Source organism: Symphodus melops (assembly GCF_947650265.1).
Source record: "Symphodus melops genome assembly, chromosome: 8".
Classification (NCBI taxonomy): Eukaryota; Metazoa; Chordata; class Actinopteri; order Labriformes; family Labridae; genus Symphodus; species Symphodus melops.
In genome coordinates, this window is record NC_136698.1 from 7,796,117 (window position 1) to 7,815,344 (window position 19,228).

The window sequence follows — 19,228 nt, forward strand, 5'->3', positions numbered from 1 at the left end:
TTCAACCATGTGGTTGTAGCTTGACCGGACAGCCAATCAAAAGCGCAGCAATCATTGACCCCTCCCTAAAACATTGACTAAAAATCGTTACAATATTTACAGTCTATGGTTTCATTATTTAAATATCAACATACACACAACAGTTTGAAAGTTGTTTAACATCTACTGAAAGCTTTTTTCTACAGTTCAGATGTAGATGTAACGCCAATGAAATGTAGAAGATTCCTTCTTTTCCGTTTGTTATTTTCAAGCTCAAGATTGTTTGTAACTATAGATGAATAGAATATATTACATCTCTTTCCAGAAAGGTTGCATCACATTAAACATAACAATGACATGGTATTGTTTTTTTCTGTAAAGAATGAAAGTTGGCAGACCATCTGTACAGAAATGACATGTGGCTACTTCAACTGTAGCTGCTGTTTAGTTGAGTCTATTTATCTTGTTTTTGACACTAAAATGTAAACTCGTTCAACTTTAAATCAACCTTATTTTGTTTTGTTTATGAAGTTGAGTGATCAAAATCATTTTTAGCACATGGTTGGTGGATCTTTATTTTGTTCAACTGCTATCAATTTTCCAGCATCTGTCTTGACACACAGTTGCCTAGCAACAACCTGCCACGGTAACTACAGCACCAGCTCCTACGGGATGCTGCATGAAGAATGGAGTGCTGTTTTTTTATAATGCAAATTATTTGCAATTTATGTGAAATATAAAAGATTACAATTAAATGTAATAAAAAAAAATGACAAGTACAAGGAGACAATGCCTTTGAGTGTTCAGCGAAAAAAACAATAGTCCATAGACTTAGGCCAACAGCTGAAAGATATATAAACATCGAAGCACAGATACATGCTGAACTAATAGCCTACAACATTTAACAAGTCATATTTTTTTTTATTTACAAATAAAGAAAGCACACAGTGACGAACTCTTGCTTGACCACTGAGGCTGGTTCTATAGGACCAGATTTTTCAAAGTTTAACTTAACTAACTGGGCAATATGCTATCTCACAAAGGTTTATAGTGGACAAATAGTTTCTGCTATAATTTGATTAGGATTAGGCTTTTAAAACTTAGGTCTTTATGTATTTTTGCATAACAAGTATTATTTCATCACTTTTTTATTATTATTGTAATCTTTTTTTGTCAATGAAGTCATAAACAGCTAATAAACTTTTGACAATAAGTAGATTTTAGATGATTCTTCTTCATACATAATGTCTCCTTGTCCTTTTAAAGTGTTTTTATCCACATTTAAATGTTGCTGTTCAGCATCTGGCAGGCTGCACAGGACTTTTAAATGCTGTAGACTTTGTCTGGATTGTTAGTTTGTAGTTATATAGGCTAGGCTACATGACCATTTCCTGTTGCTGTCAAAGTTGCACTCAAAATAAATGCAATAAATATCTCAAAAAGACAATTGGGTTGGCATTTTATGTGTAAAGTGTTTAGGTTATGTTTTTAAAACATCAGTGAACTCAACAAACCCTCAAGAAACCCATTCGAGAAACAAGTTTGACAAATCATAGCCTACTGATCAACAAAATGTAGAGATTATACATTAAAAGAAAAATCACATTGGTTCAATTTAATATTTTGATTTAGGGTCAACATATACACTAGATAGGCATACAGATTGTTTATTTAAAGAAATTGAATTAACTCTGATGAAAATACACTTGGACCCTGATCTTTTTATTTTACATGGAGATTGTGTTCAAGTATGCTAATGATTCACCTTTTGCAGTGTTCCGAAGGGTTTTTTACTTGTTTGGCATCACGTAGCCTAGCAGCAGGGGGCAGCTTTTCACGTCCACAAACCGAACAGGGAGGTCAACCTCACTCCCGTCGCTCCCGAGTAAAAGCGTTGGCATTTAGCTGATCTCCGGTGCGTTTCCAAACGCCCTCAACAATAACATGGAGGCATATCATTGACACACTTGGAGATGACTGTGTACCACACGCATATGTATGCTGTCAGTCGGCTGACGCTGGCCGCCATGTGGAGGCTACTTTCTGGACAACAGAATCCAGATAAATTAGATTATTGGATTGGCTGCCACAGATTATAGCTCACCTGCATCCGCAATGCTTCATGAGAAAAACACACCTATCTAATCATATTTGACGCGGAGTTTACGAAAATAAGAAGGTACGTTTTTACAGTTTATACTTTGTCATTTATGTTACATTATTTAACTAAAAACAGACACGAAACAGGTTGCTGTAGTTAAAAAGCCTGGGGCGACTGTTTATATGAATAATAGCCTAGTTTAGTTTATTGCTGCACTGGATTAGAATAAAAAGTGACTGGTCTCATTTGTTGTATCAGACAATGAGTGAGGGGCCTTTTCAACTCCCCTTTGTCATCAGTGAATAGAAAGGGACAACTGGATTTACCTGCACAACAAATACAGCAAGTTTCATTCAACATTAGAAACAAAACTGGCTATGTTATAATGAGGCACTAATACTGTCAGAGGAAGTTTTATTTTAACGTTCATTTTTTTCTTTTCTTTTTTTGATACACCTATGGCTATTTCTTTACTCTTTTACCCCATTTGAACAAATTGAATTGGCCTTTAGACCAAACACTGTTGGCATTAAAAAATACGTTGATTTATAAATATTTACTACTCTGCTGAGATTTGGCTCCCATCGTAACCTATCTATATGATTTCATGTCTTTCCACCTGTTTAATCAAACTTTCCCCTCCAAATAAAATTATGTTCAAATATTGTAGGCCAGCCATTCCTTAGAGACTAAAAGACTAAAGCACCCATTGTAAACCAGTCAGTTGTAAAAATGAAGATGGAGCTGATTCCCAGATCCAAAATTCTGACGAATGTTAGTTCAATCTAACAGATTGTCTGCAGTCAGTTTTTAATCAAATGTTTTTAATATAACATGTCTTCATTAAAGCAACATGCACAGAAAAGTTGATTGTTTCACACAGTTTCATATCAAGTTGTTACATGCTGAAACTTCCTTGAGAAAAAAAGACATAATTCAAAGGTAGCCTACTTACAGTAGTTAGATACCACTATTTATTGATTAAAATATAAAGTACAACTGAGACTAGTGATCCAGATTCAGTGTTTAGTAGCACATAATCAGACAGGCCATGTTCTCTTAAAGCAGCTCCAGGGAATAGTTGTAGTTCATCTGCAGGACAGTGAAGGAACAGAAACCCCCAACACAGTCTCTGCTCTTTTCTGGGCATCGTTCCCCACTATGATTCTGTCTGATTAGTCTGAAAAAGATTAGTCTGTTAGTCATTATATAACAGCCTCCTGAAGTTACTGAACAGCACTGACTGCAAGTGAGATCAAACTGGCAGCATTTCTTTACAGTATAAGGTCCAAATAGAAGGTGAAATCACAGGCAGGCAAGCTTACACAATAACAAAGCACAGCACAAACATTTTAATTAAAGAGAGACGCACTTAGCTTCTTTGCTCTTAATCTAAACCATCAGTCAGGGACACAGTGTTTTGGCTTCAAGGTGGTCAGTTCAATCCCTGGACGAGAGTGATCAAATGAGACTAAAGGTGGCCTTTGCCTTTTCCTAATGATCATTATAAACTTCTCTTTAACAAGACAATTAACACCTGACTGCTTCAGTGACCCTCAAAAGAAACATAGTTATAATCAGCTACTCACAGGTGAAATCTAGTTTGCCTTTACAAAGGCTGTGTCCTTCTCTGGGTACCATACATGTTCTGATACTTCATCACCTCCAGCACAGGTATAGTCCAAGACTGTCTGTTTTTTACACTTAACAAAAAGTTTTATTTTTTTATTTTTTTTATTTAACCAGGTAATTAACCCATTGAGATCAAGATCTCTTTCACAAGGTAGACCTGGCCAGAAGGGTAGCGGCACACGTCATGATAAATAGTACATGATTAATAACATTTTATAATAAGATAAGAAAAAAACAACAATTGCAATGAACAGATCAGTTTACAGATCAAGTGCATAGTCATGATGACAGATTACAATTCAGACACACAGGCACTGTCCGATTGTCTCGTGTTTTTGTCCTTCTGGTTCTTTGAAGGTATGTACATAAATTTAAATGCACCAAACCAAGAAAAGCTTTATAAATAAGATTTTGCCAGTGTAAATATCTCCACACCTTTAAGGATGGCCAATCAGCTATCATGTACAAGTCACAGTGATGAGTAAGGCGTCTACAACCTGTCACAAATCTCAAAGCACAGTGATACACAGTATCTAATGACTGTAAACATTTTGCAGAGGCGCCCATGTACAGCGCACCACCATAAACAACAAAGTCTCAGAAGACAAGAATCTTGATTTTTCTATCCACCTTCTATTAACTATTAACAAACTCTACTACTATTATTGTGCTAGTTTTACCTTGTGAAAAACTCAAGCCATCCATGCTTTAACCACCTCGTTCTTTATATAAAGACTAGATTATAATGTATAGGGCAGATAGATGAGACACATAGAGCATGTTTACCACCTTTATTGTGGATTTGGCAATTTAAAGAGGATCATAATGCATCTAAAGGGTGAATGTTTCTGTAATGAGAATTTTTTTTGTGAAGATTCTTTTAAGAAATAATTCTATTTCAGAGTTAGATAAAAAAAAAAGAAGATATTCCTAAATTTTATTCTTATATTTTCCGCTACTTGAAGAAGCGCAACACATTTACATTTTGGTCATTTGCATAATTTAAAGCACCTATGTGGAGTTTTGAGCTGTTTATAGAGCTATCTGAAATAAAACAAATACCTCTACACGGCCAAGAAAAGCAAACCAGACCATCAGACTGAATATTAGAAAATATGTCACATTGATGTCTGATGCCACCTACATGTCAGATGAGGTCATTTACAACAGGCCAAACCAGAATGGCATTGTTAACATTTCTGCAGAAAAGACTACTACATTTCACAGAGATGTAATAACATACAGTATGTAGAGGAAAAGTTCAGCATAGACATAAGACGTACCACTTTGTCGTCAGAGGTTGCCAAGATGGTTAAAAAAAGAAAGTTCCTCACAGCTTTAAATGAGACTGGTGGAATGATTTTGTTAATGTCAGTGAAATGAGTTGTGTTCAGTTGTCCTGTGTTAGAGGCAAACATCTAACAAGTGAGTATATCAAGTTTGTGGTTAACTTTAAGACAACCAATGTGATAGGCCTACTACAGCTAGCCTTACATGAATCAGTATAAAAACACTGGAAAGCAAAAAAATTAAAGTACAAGTGACACCTTCGTCCACAGGCCCCTGATGAAAACAGGATGTCAAATCACACGGAGGGTGAGATTGTCCCTGTTAACTTTTTTTATTCAGAGAGGAGACAGACAGATTGTGTTGTGTGGATTTAGATAGGGAGACGGAGAGTATAATCCCCCGTAGCAGGGAGGGGAGAAACAAGGAGACAGGATAATACCACCAGCAGAGAGACTTGCAGACCCTGCTCAGCTGCTTAGCTGTTGCCATGGACGATAATCAACTGACAGCCTAAAATCAGTACACATGAGACATGCAATATATGTTGTCTTGATTTTTCTTTAGAAATGTACTTTAAAGATGGTTTGTTTCTCACATTTTAAAATATGGAGTCAATGCTAATTCCTTACCTTTGGATGCGCAATTTACGCTCAAATGTGAGGGCTTGTTTCATGACTGAGTGCACATGTTCTTTAAAAGCCCAATTTTCCCCAAGTTAATGATTTAAGTCTTCTTCCCAATTACTGGTCCATACTTCAGAAAGGACCACTGATTACTATGAGTAGTTTAGTGTTTGTGACTCACGGTGTGGCAGCGTTTGCCGGTGTACAGTGGTCACATGGTGGACAGCTTTAACGCAGCGAGCTATTACTGTCCCTGGCTATTAATACCACCAGAGTCCACGCTGAGGGAGGATTCTCCTTCGGCTTCTGACAGAAAGTGTCCTAGGTTTCAGTTGTAATTAGTCCCCAGACTGTAAGGGCAGATGAAGTTGTTTACCGGTATGTTTAGGGTTTGCACATACTTGTTTAATAGAAAGATTCAATGTTGTTTAAAAGATTAATGACAAGAGTTGCATTGTTTTGTCAAAATGCATGATATACTGTACAGAAATAGTGTGAAAATAAAGTTAATAGCTGCAGGGGTGAAAAGTTAGGTCGTGCATTTACTGTGCTCGTAGTTTGTCAGATTCTTTACTGAAGTAACTTAATTTTATTTCCTGCGACCTTTATCTTTTACTACATTGCATTTCAGAGGAAGATATTGCTCCCTTTACTCCACTGCATTTGTTAAATAATTTCAATTGCTTATTATATTGCAGATCTGGATTATACAAAATAACATTATTTAAGTATAATTAACTGATAGTTATTAAAATTAACCCCTCTTGTACCTGCTAAAACATGAGTGATATTGTTAATTCAGAAATAACTTCTATACTTTGAATCCTAATATTCATTTTAATGTAAAGAATTGAATTGACTTTTACTTCAATCAATAGTGAGGAACTTTACTTTCTGTTGACTTTGGCGCCCCCTGTAGACGCATGTCTTGTATCATCGCCGATCTTGTCCTGTGCGTCCGTGTGTAGAATTCCTTAAGGAGAAATCGCCTTCATCCTTTTAACTCTCTTGCGTACTACTCACTGAGACACTTGTAACGTAAACAAAGGCTCTTGTGCGATGCTTCCTGGAAAAGATGTGGTCTTAATCCAACCCCATGGCAGCAGTTACAGGAATTTAAAAAAACTATAGAAAAAGTCAGCTCTCTCTCCAGTGGTCTGGTTTGCTTTTGTGGCTGCTTTTGTTGTACCAAATGACTTCTTTGACTATCAGGGATTTGGAGACAGGTTGTAGAAAAAGAAAAGTATTGATATCATGTTTGAAGATTTGTTTGTATGAGAAAAACAAGATATAGGAAAACATTGTGTTTGTAAGCTTTACTTAATTTACATTTGGTCATGTGCTTGCTAATGTGTGCTGATGTGTTTTTTTCCCATGCATTACCTTCAGGCTGGCAGCCATGCTGACCAGCTTTATAGAGGGTGTACTCTGCTGCCTGACCTCAAAGTCTGCCAACGTGGTCGTTCCTGTAGAAACATCAGAACCAGCTGATGGATTCGAGTTTGTGGAGGTGAAGCCAGGCCGTGTTCTGCGGGTTCGACACATTATACCTGACCGTCCGGTGGTGGAGGAACCCACTGGGGAAGGTGGGAGTGTCAGTTGCAAACGGAAGATCACAGTTTATCGTAATGGACAACTATTCATCGAGAACTTAAGTGACAGGGCGAGCGGAGAGCTGAAAAACTACCAGAATGGGGATACAGAACCAAACAGCACCGTGGAGGTAGAGCTGACAGACTGTGTGAACACCTCACCTCCTGTCACCATGCCTGAGCCCATGTCTGAGCCTGCAAAAGATGGGACTTCTGAAGGAGCAGCAGTAGGAGATGCTCCCGCTGCTGCACAGCACGAGCAGTCGCAACTTCCCAGGAGGCGCAGGCGTAAACCAAAGCGCACTGTGGTGATTGACTGTGAGAGGAAGATATCAGCCTGCAGGGGGACACATTCAGACGTGGCTCTGTTCTTCATTCATGGAGTAGGGGGCTCACTGGACATCTGGGGGAGCCAGTTGGACTTCTTTTCTAGGCTTGGTTATGAGGTGATTGCCCCAGACCTGGCAGGACACGGAGCCAGCTCAGCACCACAGATAGCTGCTGCATACACTTTCTATGCCCTGGCAGAGGATATAAGACTCATCTTTAAGAGATATGCACGCAAAAGGAATATTCTCATAGGGCATTCTTATGGGTAAGTACAAGGTCACTATATCCATGGAGAGCGGGGGCATTTAATGATCGCCAGGTCATGCAGAAATTAGTTATAAATGCACATGCACACACACACACACACACACACACACACATACACACATACACACATACACACATATATATATATATATATATATATATATATATATATATATATCTAACATATAAAAAAATATATATAATAAAAAACAAATAAGTTAAAAAGCCAAATTAACTTAACACCCTTTTAGTTTTTATTTGTTCTCAATTTATTGCAATGCTCATTTACAGTTTTCATAATTATGCCCAACAGAAACTTCCATTTACATACTAAGACTTAATGTTTACACAATAAATTGCAGTTGATTCAAACAAATACATTCAGGGGATATAGCCAAGCATTACATTATTGTTGCTAATGTTCGTGGGTCAGCTTTTCTGACATACAAGAAGGGAAAGCTCCGAGGAAAAGGATTATGGGTATCTTCCTTTGGTTTACAGATAATGGCGTTTTGGATGTCTCAAACTTTTTTCCTTTGAGTCCAGAATTATTAGCTAAAGCTAGTATTTGCTTGGTGGGCAGGTTTCATAGTTCCTTATGAATTTAATATTGCAAATGCAAATTTTGACCTCATTGTATGTTTTTCTGTGGCAGCTACAGCATGTAAAAGGGAAGTCTAAACATTTCTAGACTTTAATGACGAAGTATATGTTTCCCAACATCCAAAAACCTAAATGTAAAAAATGACAGAATTGTCATCCCCAACTCCATTTCCAAACAAACAGTATAAGTATGTCTGACTTCTGTAGTCTGTTCTGTAACCACCCAGCTTCCTGTTCTGTTGTCCTAGTGTGTCGTTCTGTACCTTCCTGGCCCATGAGTATCCAGACCAAATTCACAAGATGGTTATGATCAATGGAGGTGGTCCCACAGCTCTGGAGCCCAGCCTCTGCTCCATCTTCAACCTGCCCACCTGCGTACTTCACTGCCTCTCTCCCCTGCTAGCCTGGAGCTTTCTCAAGTAAGACACAGCAACACAAGAGTAAACCAGTAAACAGTAACAGAGACAAATCTTTGATTTGGTAGATCTATCTAGAATTAGAAGAATGATGAAGGCCCGCTGACAAGATTTTCTCTGCCAGGCCAATAACCATGTATTATTTTAAAGCCTGATTTAGTAAGTCCATAAGACAGAGGTCAGGGTCCTGTCAATCATCCAAACATATGATTTTTAATCTATGCAAACACATATTTTAATCAAATAAAAAGGAAATGTTGCAACTGAAAAACTTTTTCTGTCGCTGTTTATTTATGATGGGTTAATCTTCATCAGGCATCGTGTGTTTTTATTAAACCCACAGTTAATTATCATCCCAATCCTGTATTTATGTTGTTTTCAAACAATTTTTAATTCAGGTTGATCTCCCACTCTCTGCCTCCTGCAGGGCTGGCTTTGCTCGACAGGGTGCCAGGGAAAAGCAGCTGCTGAAAGACAACAATGCCTTCAACGTGTCGTCCTTTGTGCTGCGCGCCATGATGAGTGGACAGTACTGGCCTGAGGGGGACGAGGTCTACCATGCTGAACTCACAGTACCCGTCCTGCTGATTCACGGAATGTACGACAAGTTTGTCCCCATAGAGGAGGACCAGCGCATGGCAGAGGTAAGCATGGTCCTCTCATCCCCCAGTTTCCTGGAATAGTCCACCTTCCTCCAAAGTCATAGGGGGCTCTCTAACTCTCTCTTGTACTCCTGCATTTAAATGATAAGCTTGTTTCATTTTATTTTACTCTTTGAACTGTGAAAAAGATTGTAGATATTATCTGTTATTCAGAGCTCTGCAAACAGAACCAGGGCTTTAGTACAGCTATCTAGTTAGAATCTGACTTTCTTTCTTTTTTCCATTTAACCTCCTCTCAGATCCTTCTGATGGCCTTCCTAAAGGTCCTTGAGGACGGGAGTCACATGATCATGATGGAGTGTCCAGACCCTGTAAACACACTTCTCCATGAGTTTTTCCTCTGGGAGCCGGTCACTGTCCCTCTGCCAACGCACGCAACCAAAACACGCCCAGAGACCGCCAAAACCCATTCCGACAACACAAAGGCTACATCTGACCATGCCAAGGTCCGACCTGCCTCAGCTCGGCAGGCCTCACCCAACTGCAAAAAAGAGGAAAAGTCAGGCAGCTAAAACAAGAAATTTGTGAAGATCACAGCTAAAGCTTCCTGTGGTTGTTACAGTATTGCACACTGTAAAAGAGCAGACCAGGCACTCTGAGGGTCCTGATGAGCTGAGCTGCTTTTAGCCAGGTTATCTGATGTTCCAGCTTACAGCAGGAACGTTTGACTCGAGCTTGGTCAGCTGCTGTGCTGAAAGACAGAGAGGAGGAGCTCAAACATTGGCTTCAGAAGGTCCAATCTTCAGTGTTCAGCCTCCTGTTCCTGTACAGACTGAAAGACATAGCTGTGCTTTGAAGTCAAGGCTTTCGATGATGCTGGTGAAGTTGGAGCAAGACTTGAAAGAGATACAGGCACGGTCGCAAAATAAACATTTATCGATCAACAAAATGATGGAATTGACTTTTCTGGAAACACGTGCCACACTGACACCTATTGAAGAAAAGATAACAGGGCTAACTTCTGCCTGTCACATTGAGATGAAAAGCAAGCCAAAGCTCCTGTTGAAGTACTTGTTACTTTGATACTTTTTCAGTATCTTTTTTGGAATTAAAAAAAGGGGAAGTAGCCCTACCTTCTGTAAAAAGTGAAGACTCATGAAGTACTCAGAAGGACGGAAGTGAAAGTAATTTTGCCACTTCTAAGAATTCAGGGACAAGTGCTTACTCTAATGATAGCAAACGCAGCATACAAGTGATTAACTTTAATATTGTACATGCTGAAGTAGCTGAATGAAAAAGCACATGTATATAAACAGATGTTAAATCTATAAGGAAAGTGCATAAGAATGCTTTAGTAATAACAAAAATCCACCCAAAACTTTACAATACTTCAATGGACTTCAAAAAATGAACATATAAACAACTAGCTTTTTTCTTTCTTTTTCTTAATTAAAGTATCCATGCCCTCTGTGGGTATGTGTTCTGTTTTTATAAGTTATATGTTTTACATGTTTGCCTTTTATTGAGAAAAAGGAATTGTTGAAAGGAGGCAGCAGGGGAGCAAAGGGTCTCTGCACAGAGGCCGTGCAACATCACTGTAAAGGTTTAAGAATGGAATTCTTCCTGATGAGTATTGACTTCAAGTCACCAAACAGTATCAGTATTTACTGTCCTAAAAAAAAGCAACATATATGCATCTCTGAAGATATTATGATTTATAATTCAACAGAATAAAACAAACATTTGAACATGTCAAGGTTAAAGTCTGTAAGACTTTCATAAACTACATCACGGTTAATACACGTTAGTGGCATTTATTGCTCACCCAAACTATGCTAATTTAAAATAATAATAATAGCAAAGCTCTATCGTATGGTATCATAAATAAACTGAATGTATTTCCAGTAACCTCTTGGTATGGACATTTGTTTGAATTAAATGCACATTAAATGCCAACAGTTGTCTCAGAACACTATCTTTACTAATATCTTTTTAAAGTTATTTTGCACCACTAAAATATTGCATTGTATGTTCTTAGAGATGCAGTAGTTCATATAACAACATATACACACAGAAAGAGAGAGAGAGAGAGAGAGAGAGAGACTTTTATACTTTGTTTTTCTATATTTAAAGATCCAGATGCTGCTGCACTGAATCATTGACCAATTAAAACAGCTTGCTCAGACATATGTGACAGATATGTATTAATCTCAAACATTTCTAAATGACAAATTATGGTGTTCTTATATCATTGTACTTAATTCTTGTTGTATCTTGTGTCTTACATTTTGTAACTTTTTGCCTTGGACACACTGTAGATCTAGAAATATTCATTGTATCAAAGTAAATTATTGTAAAATGATTTGAACAGTTTGTCTTCTGTCTTTTATATCACCAGTGTATGATTGAAATATAACATGTAATATAACACCATTTACTAAGGACACTATTATACTGTAAATTTCTCCATTTGTGAGATGAATAAAGGATTATTTTACCTAATCTTATCTTATTTTGCAACCATAAATTCTCTTTTTCACTAATAGCTCAATTGATAGACTTAAACAATCACATACATTGTTAAACCACAGGCTTGTAAAGAGTCTGGTCTTCTTTTTTTTTTTCGCTCAAGGGTACAACAGCAGGGGCACTTCTCACTTCAAACCAGTAAGAAAGGATACATTTTGTTTCCAACCAGTTAGACGAGAAGATGCCCAGAAGAAGGCAAAATGTCTTTGAAATTTTCTGATACCAGAAACTTGTTTAGTCAATCCTAATGAAACGTATCTAAACCAAACTTTGCAAAGACAACATTAATACTGTTTTTTTGGGCGGGTCTCTTTTATTCAGACAGCAAAGTGTTACCTTAAAAGTCTTCGAAATTTTTAACAAAACATTGTAATGACTCTGCTACTCTAGAAATATATAAACGCATAGCTTCTGGTTATTTTGCGAGAGAAAAACATAAAATAACTTCAATACAATATGCACTTAAAGAGGGCTATTTAAACTTGTATCCACTTTATATTTAACATTTCCTCACTATACAGTAAAGGACTCTAGTTTGACAACAGCATTATTGTAAAATTTGCTCACAGACACTCTCTTCGACTCAACGTTCTCTTTTAAGATATTTATAACTTATTTTAAATTGTATTTTTAAAAATTCACATTTAACATTTGATCAAATTCTTTTACAAATCTCAACCCAAACCCTTCTGAGCTGAACCTTTACATTGTTTTTACATTCATTAAGTAAAATATAAGAAAGCATTAAGCTAAAGCGCTGATTTTTCCAAAGTAGTCGGCAGAGATAAACACTCAACCTCTCCTCAGACCTCCACAGTGACAGTAGGACCGTTACTGCTGTCCTCTAGGGGTGTTGTTTCACTAGTAACCTTTTCAGCCTCCTCTTTTTTCTCTTCCTTTACACCATCACCCACATCAGAAGTGCTCTCTCCTGCCCCCTGTTGGTCATGGCTGGTAGTGCTGGCTGGTTCATCAGGCTCTGCTGCTGATTTTGTTTCATTAAGGATCAAGATGCTGTCGGCTGTGGAGGACTGTGCTGCCTTCACGTCCCCGTTCTGAACAGGAAAGACTCCCTCCAGTGCGTCATACAAGAACTGGTACTGCTCCTGTTTGAGACAGAGGTGGAATTAAGTAAAAATAATGCAGGTTTTGTGCTATAATAAGGGCGTTAAGTCTACTCAAGGTCACACTATATCGACAACGTAAAACTAGAGCGCAAGAATTCAGCTTCTCTTTTCAACAAAGAAATGAATTTCACTTCAAATGAACAAAACTGACTCTAAATGTGTCACATTAACACTTAGGTAGCCGGATGTTTTCTTTGTGCCATAGATGTCGTGTTTAAACGGTGAAAAGACATTGACAAACCAAACTCTTTAAATTCTAAGCTACTGACAATGCTTAATAAGAATATATCAGTGGCTTTATTTATTCCTGTAAAGCATCAGATATAGATTTTTTCCCCTATAAAAACTGTAGAAATATTGTATTGTACAAAGTTTTATTTTAATTTTATTGTATGATAACAGTCATACAATAATTGTAAGTTTGTTGGGAAGGTATAACTAGGTATCTATAACGGTGATCAATAAACAAATTGAATTTGCACCATAGCACCTTCCAGCTTTGAAAAGGGTCAACATGGACACTTGGAAGAGTCTTGATGTTCAGCAGTAAGTTTTTAAGTAATTGTGTTGAGTCAGAGCGCTACAGAGTCAGGAAGCACCAACAGAGGAAGTAGATAAAAGATTATTTTGGTCTTTTCAGATATCTTGTTATATCAATCATCATCTTAAACCTTTGATATTTATTAAAGGGAGAGGGGCTAAATTAAAAGGGGAATATTTATTTTACAAAGGCAGCCAGAACAAGGCTGACGTGTAGTGCTGGATAAGTAAAACACATCAGCAATTGTTTGCTTTGAACACTGTTGGAAGTTTAGGTTGCGTAACTTTGTCATGACAGATTCTGAGTTGCTCTTTCTTACCACACTGGAGATCATGCCCTGTCGCTCCTTGCGCAGAGTTTTGGCCACCTGAAAAACATCCACCAGCTTCTCAGTCTCAGCGTTGTCCAGCACGTTCCAAAGAGCACAGAAAACCCCAGTGCGGGACGAGCCATTGCTGATGAGACACACACACACACACACACACACACACACACACACACACACACACACACACACACAGAGGTTATGATAACACAATTCACGTTTAACATCACCTTTTTAGGTCATTGTGGGCTGCATTATCTTCATAATTAATGTTCAATAATTCTCTTTTGACTTCTTTCCATTTCATAACATTCATTATTTTATTTGTGTCTGTAGTGAAAAAAAAAGTGTCATCGATGGCTGAGTTGATTGGCTGTTTCTGCTCATCCTGCTCTGCTCTCTTCAAAGATGATTAACCATGTCATTATGCAAAGAAATGTTTCACTTCTTTATTGTAAGAAGCTTGATAAATGTGTTAAAAAATATGGGCCAAATTATACTTTTTTGTACACTAGGCTCTCTGTGCCATTAAAATAGGAAAATGTAACACACACACGAGAGTCTAGACAAGAGAATATTATTTTGTACATGTTTTTGGTAGTTAGTGGCATGCTTAACTATTTGAATATGTAACACGTCAAATGACCGAACTCACTTCTGGAAATTTTAGGAGACAAACTACAATCTGAACAGTTTTTTCCTAGAAATACTTTTTATCACAAAGACATGACACTTTGTAAGGAGTGTTATAGGATTTTAGGCATCTGTCGGGCTTTTTAAGGCTGAACCGATCATGGAAGATGTCTGTCCACCTGCAGTTCCTTTCTGCCTGAAGTATCTGCCTGTTTTAAGACGCAATGCTGCTGTTATCATGTGCTTCCTAATGTCGGCGTACTTGATTCTCTGTTAATGAAACAATAACAAAAATGTTCTAACCTTGCTCTATAGGTAAACTTTTATGCAATAGTGTTTGTTGTGGTTTGGCTATATATATTCAATGCCTTCCCCTTCCCCTGAATTCCAACAAAAGCGTTAGCAAGCTTTGAACTATTTTTATGCAAAAAAAAACACAAGATGTGGTTGTGTACATATTAGTCCTTAAAAATTCCAGAGGGCATTTTTGGAGATGTTGGTCTTACTTGCAGTGGACCACAGTAGATTTGTTCTGCTGTGATGTGTCACTGCCACAGCTGTGCTTGATGTCTTTGATCATGTCTGTCAGATACTGAGCTTTTTCTGGCAGCTCTTTGTTCCCCCATTTCTGGAACTGGAAATGTTTCACCGGCCGGCTCTCTTTCCTCTGTTGACAGAAGCCATGTTAGGTTAAAAAGGCATGTGACCTGAAATGAACAGTAAAGACATCCTGATACAGACAGAGCAGACTTTTTTGTTGTTGCTGTGTTACCTTGACGTGGCGCAGCAGCATATTTCGGGTGGTGAAGTTTGGATTGATGTCTGTGCTTTCTACCTCCACCTCAAAGTCCCCAAATGTTTTCTTGTCTTTGTCCCAGTAGACACAGTCAGAGTCCTTTAAACAAGGAGACACACATATTTTACTAATTTTACTAAACTAAAACAATAAAATGCAGTGGCTCCCATGGGTCGGGACCCCCTGAAGTATCCCAGGACACAGAGGGGTGTTGCAAGATGCCCAAATAAAAATGTGAACAGACTATTTTAAAAATTATTGGTCCAAAGAGAAGTATTGTTCAGTTATAGACAAAATAGTTGACTTTAAAATAAACCCAAAGTGAGATTTGTTCTGAAATGACAGTTATGTGTAGAAAATGTTCGTGACTGCAACAATATACGTAGGTGTCTGTTTGTCTTTGTTAATAAAAATACACACGTTCTGAAATAGTATAATTATGTTAGGCTGCGTTGTTCTTTTATGTTGTCTTAATGCCAGTGTTTGGATTGGTCTATTTGTGCATGTGACTGTACACACTGTTGAGTGTTTTAACCACTTTCAGAGACAGCTAGCTTATTCTCTGGCAGCTCATTTTGGGGGTTGCAGGCTGAAAAGTTTGTCAACACCTCAAGTGTACAACTGTCAAACATGATAAAATCTAATGTATGTTTTGTTTTGTTTTTTCAAATTTTTTTAACCACACCAAAATGTTTTAAAAAAAATAAAGGAAAAAGAGTGCAAAGACATAATAATGAGGGGGAAAAAATTAAAACTGTGCTAATTGGCAATAATAAAGACAGCATAACACATTTTTCACTACCTCCTCTCCCTCACTGCAGTCAGAGAGCATGACAATAGTTGAGGCTTTCTTCTGATAAACCATGGACCAGAAGTCTGCCATGGTGTCTGGCAGCGGAGTCTGTGCAGCGATGAAGATGCGTGGGCCCCAGTAACCCTGAATGGATAAGAAAACACATCAGTGAATATTATAAAAAGTCCAAATGAGAAATAAATATCCTTGTAGTCCTGTCAGTGTTATGCAGAAAAAGGCTAAGCTGAAAGTTATAACGTACATCTATGTGTGAGGCATTGATGTATCTTGTGGAGTCCTCGTCCTCCTCATCTGATGAATCCGAATCTTCATCCTCATCATGTTCACTGTCACGACTGCGTCCTTCATCAAGCCTCAGCATCACTCGGTTGTAGTCATCTGTTAAGTTATAACACAGGTGTAACTCAATGTATTAACTCAGGAATATAAATAGATTTACAGGGTAACAGACCACATACACAGTTATTCTGCAACTGTTTTACGCTGGGGCCCAAAAATAAAATTAAACTACTTGAATTGGATTAAAAAAATTAAAAAAAACTAATGTTTGTATAAATGTCTTACCTTTTTTTTGCCCACATGGCTCCCCTGGTTATAACGAATACAATGTCAATGTAGTAGGACTTAGTTTTCAGCAGACACTTACATGGGATGACAGATGAAGAACGATTCTTATTCTTGTTTTCTTCTGAGATCCCAGACTTAAATGTCCTCCAGTTTTTAAAGGTAGGGAGTCTCTGAATTGCAAAAGAGAAGTAATTCAAAGTTACATACAGAGGTCTGCTTTCTTCCTTTCTTCTTGTGTGTGTGTGTGTGTGTGTGTGTGTGTGTGGGGGGGGGGGGGGGGGGGGGGGGGGGGGGGGGTAGAGAATAGCACTGCATTTTTATCATCATTTCAAGGCTTCTAAAAAAGGATAATTGATTGAGTTTCATACCTCAAACTCCTCTTCTAATAAGGATGGTTCGTTTTCTGAGTTTTTCTGTTTGAGCGTGCTCAGAGTGCTGTGCAGCTCAGGCAGAGTGATCTCTGTCTCTCCGAACTGGTTGTGCTCCAGCAGCGCCTGGTGAATCAGGATGTACTGGGCCTAAGAGAGGACAAAGTTCTTTAACAAACAGTTTAAAAACAGCTCTATGTCACATTGATTCTTTGCACAACTTTTTACAGCTTTGGTAGGGGCTGAAGAAAAGCTGTGCAGGAAAATATTCATTATAGAACAATTCTTCTTCTTTCACAAAACATCAAACAAACTAAACATTAAACCAGCTATGTGAGACCTCAGCGGAGTTAGTGTCTAATAAATCTGCCAAGTCAGCATATCTGGTACTGTGCATTTCTACTATATCGTACTGTTTTCAACCAATAGTGTCATAGCGTAACATCAGCAACATAATAGAATTTGAATGTATGTCACCAGACTAAGTCTGGACTTTTACAGTATGTGATTGTTATCATTTGTTAATAATATAACAATCAAGCATTGCAAATTCAATAATTGCAAAGTATAATTTTTATTTATTATTTCAATAAAAAATCTCAAGTTGGGGCATTGGTGGTGCAGTGGTTGGTCCACATGCCTTAATCTAGCACCTTGTTAGATTAAGCTTGTGCGCCCTGTTCCACATTATTATCCCTGCAAAGCTGCATAATGATAGCTCACCTCCACTTGAACCATCAGACATCTTTGTCTGCGGAGTCTGACTACGTAACCATAGATGTCCACTCTGCCCTCCGCCTCCAGACCTTCCATCATGGCGTCGATGCCAATGTATGTGCCTGTCCTGCCGACTCCTGCGCTGCTCACGAGGTAAAGACATTGAGATAATATCAGGGTTGTTAATCATTCCAAGTTTTGTAAAGAAGCAAATAGAAAAGGTGAGAGGGGGGTTGTCTGACGAGTCCCCTGATATTTAATGATATCCAAGGCACTATACAAATAAAGATTGATAAATCGATGGATGATATTAGAGGTGTGTCTAACTTTGGTGACATCACAAAATAGTTTCCCAAATCATCCCATACTTTCCCATTTACTCACTTAATTTGGACACTAGGTGGTGATAATTGATCATTTGGGTTAATTGGTCAGCTGGTATGGTTGAGTGTCAATGTCGGTGAACAGGAAATGCAGGATTGGATGGTGGAAACATACAGTTCTTACCATAACACAAAATATTTAACCTAACAAACAACAATAGCATTAACAACTCATCATATCTTCATCACCTTCTGTCTGCTTTATATGATACAATAAACTGGAACTTCACAACTTCACTGAATTTTGGACATTTGTTTTTTTTTAAGCGTCAAGAACTGCTAGAGACTAACAGCAAGATTAGAAATGTGGACATTAGATAGTCACTACACAATAATATAGAGATAATAAAGTAAGAAAGGAGTACAGTGACATTTAAGGAAGTTAGCTTGATTTTGAGGAGATAAAATGTTTAATTTTGATTTTAAATACAAAAAGAAGAGTAAGACTGTATGCTCACCTGCAGTGGACGACGATGGGGCCACTGAAGAAGTTTTTGAAAGCATTGACACGCCGCCTCAGTTTCAGGAGAAGATGTGGCTCCCCTGGGACGCCGTGGTCAGGCCAGCTCATGAACTGGATGTGGGTTACCTCCCTCTCTGAGTTCTTCTCCCTCTTCTGCAGATGAAAACATATTTGGACAGAGTAAATTATAAATACATGCCCAGATTTATAAAAACTATGTTTATTGGTATTTGTATGGAGACCGATATGCTGGCTGTAACAGCACATGAATACTCAATATGTAAAGATAAACACTTTGCATCTGGCCTACACCAAAAACATACTGTATATGTTCATTATTTAGGACTTACATTAATGAGGCTGAGACGACGGATGGTGTAATCAGGACATTTGTCCTCTGAGGTTAGCTTCACAATGAACTCCTCAAAGATCTCGGCCTCTTGCACCACAGACGGCCAGTACTGCGCACACTTTACCTGCAAAACAACAAGTGAGAGGAGAGAGAAAGAAAGTCAAACATTTATTTTAAC

At 38.0% G+C, this 19,228-nt stretch overlaps 2 protein-coding genes across 2 annotated transcripts in view; one reads left to right on the forward strand and one right to left on the reverse strand.

Annotated features, from left to right (window-relative positions):
- The first annotated feature begins 1,744 nt into the window (after positions 1-1,744).
- abhd8b (abhydrolase domain containing 8b) lies at positions 1,745-11,103 on the forward strand. The gene is made up of 5 exons (XM_079349826.1): positions 1,745-2,158; positions 7,015-7,812; positions 8,666-8,836; positions 9,261-9,477; positions 9,735-11,103. The coding sequence occupies exons 2-5, from the start codon at positions 7,025-7,027 to the stop codon at positions 10,005-10,007; spliced, it is 1,449 nt and encodes a 482-aa protein (XP_079205952.1). The 5' UTR covers positions 1,745-2,158; positions 7,015-7,024; the 3' UTR covers positions 10,008-11,103.
- A 436-nt stretch (positions 11,104-11,539) lies between these two features.
- Positions 11,540-19,228, reverse strand: part of LOC306828559 (receptor-type tyrosine-protein phosphatase C-like) — an 18,317-nt gene continuing 10,628 nt past the window's right edge. The window contains exons 13-23 of the mRNA XM_079351079.1: positions 19,049-19,174; positions 18,694-18,851; positions 17,859-17,994; positions 17,136-17,285; positions 16,847-16,937; positions 16,442-16,578; positions 16,189-16,323; positions 15,363-15,485; positions 15,097-15,257; positions 13,952-14,087; positions 11,540-13,070 (exon numbers count right to left, since the gene is read on the reverse strand). Of these exons, the coding sequence (XP_079207205.1) occupies positions 12,768-13,070; positions 13,952-14,087; positions 15,097-15,257; positions 15,363-15,485; positions 16,189-16,323; positions 16,442-16,578; positions 16,847-16,937; positions 17,136-17,285; positions 17,859-17,994; positions 18,694-18,851; positions 19,049-19,174 (1,656 nt within the window). The 3' untranslated portion in view covers positions 11,540-12,767. The remainder of the gene's footprint in view (positions 13,071-13,951; positions 14,088-15,096; positions 15,258-15,362; positions 15,486-16,188; positions 16,324-16,441; positions 16,579-16,846; positions 16,938-17,135; positions 17,286-17,858; positions 17,995-18,693; positions 18,852-19,048; positions 19,175-19,228) is intronic.

Excerpts from the sequence above, each read along its gene's own strand:
- abhd8b (XM_079349826.1), top strand. The coding sequence starts at position 7,025 with ATGCTGACCAGCTTTATAGAGGGTGTACTCTGCTGCCTGACCTCAAAG. Across the intron at positions 7,813-8,665 it reads CTCATAGGGCATTCTTATGG|TGTGTCGTTCTGTACCTTCC; the intron begins GTAAGTACAAGG and ends CTGTTGTCCTAG. Across the intron at positions 8,837-9,260 it reads CTAGCCTGGAGCTTTCTCAA|GGCTGGCTTTGCTCGACAGG; the intron begins GTAAGACACAGC and ends TGCCTCCTGCAG.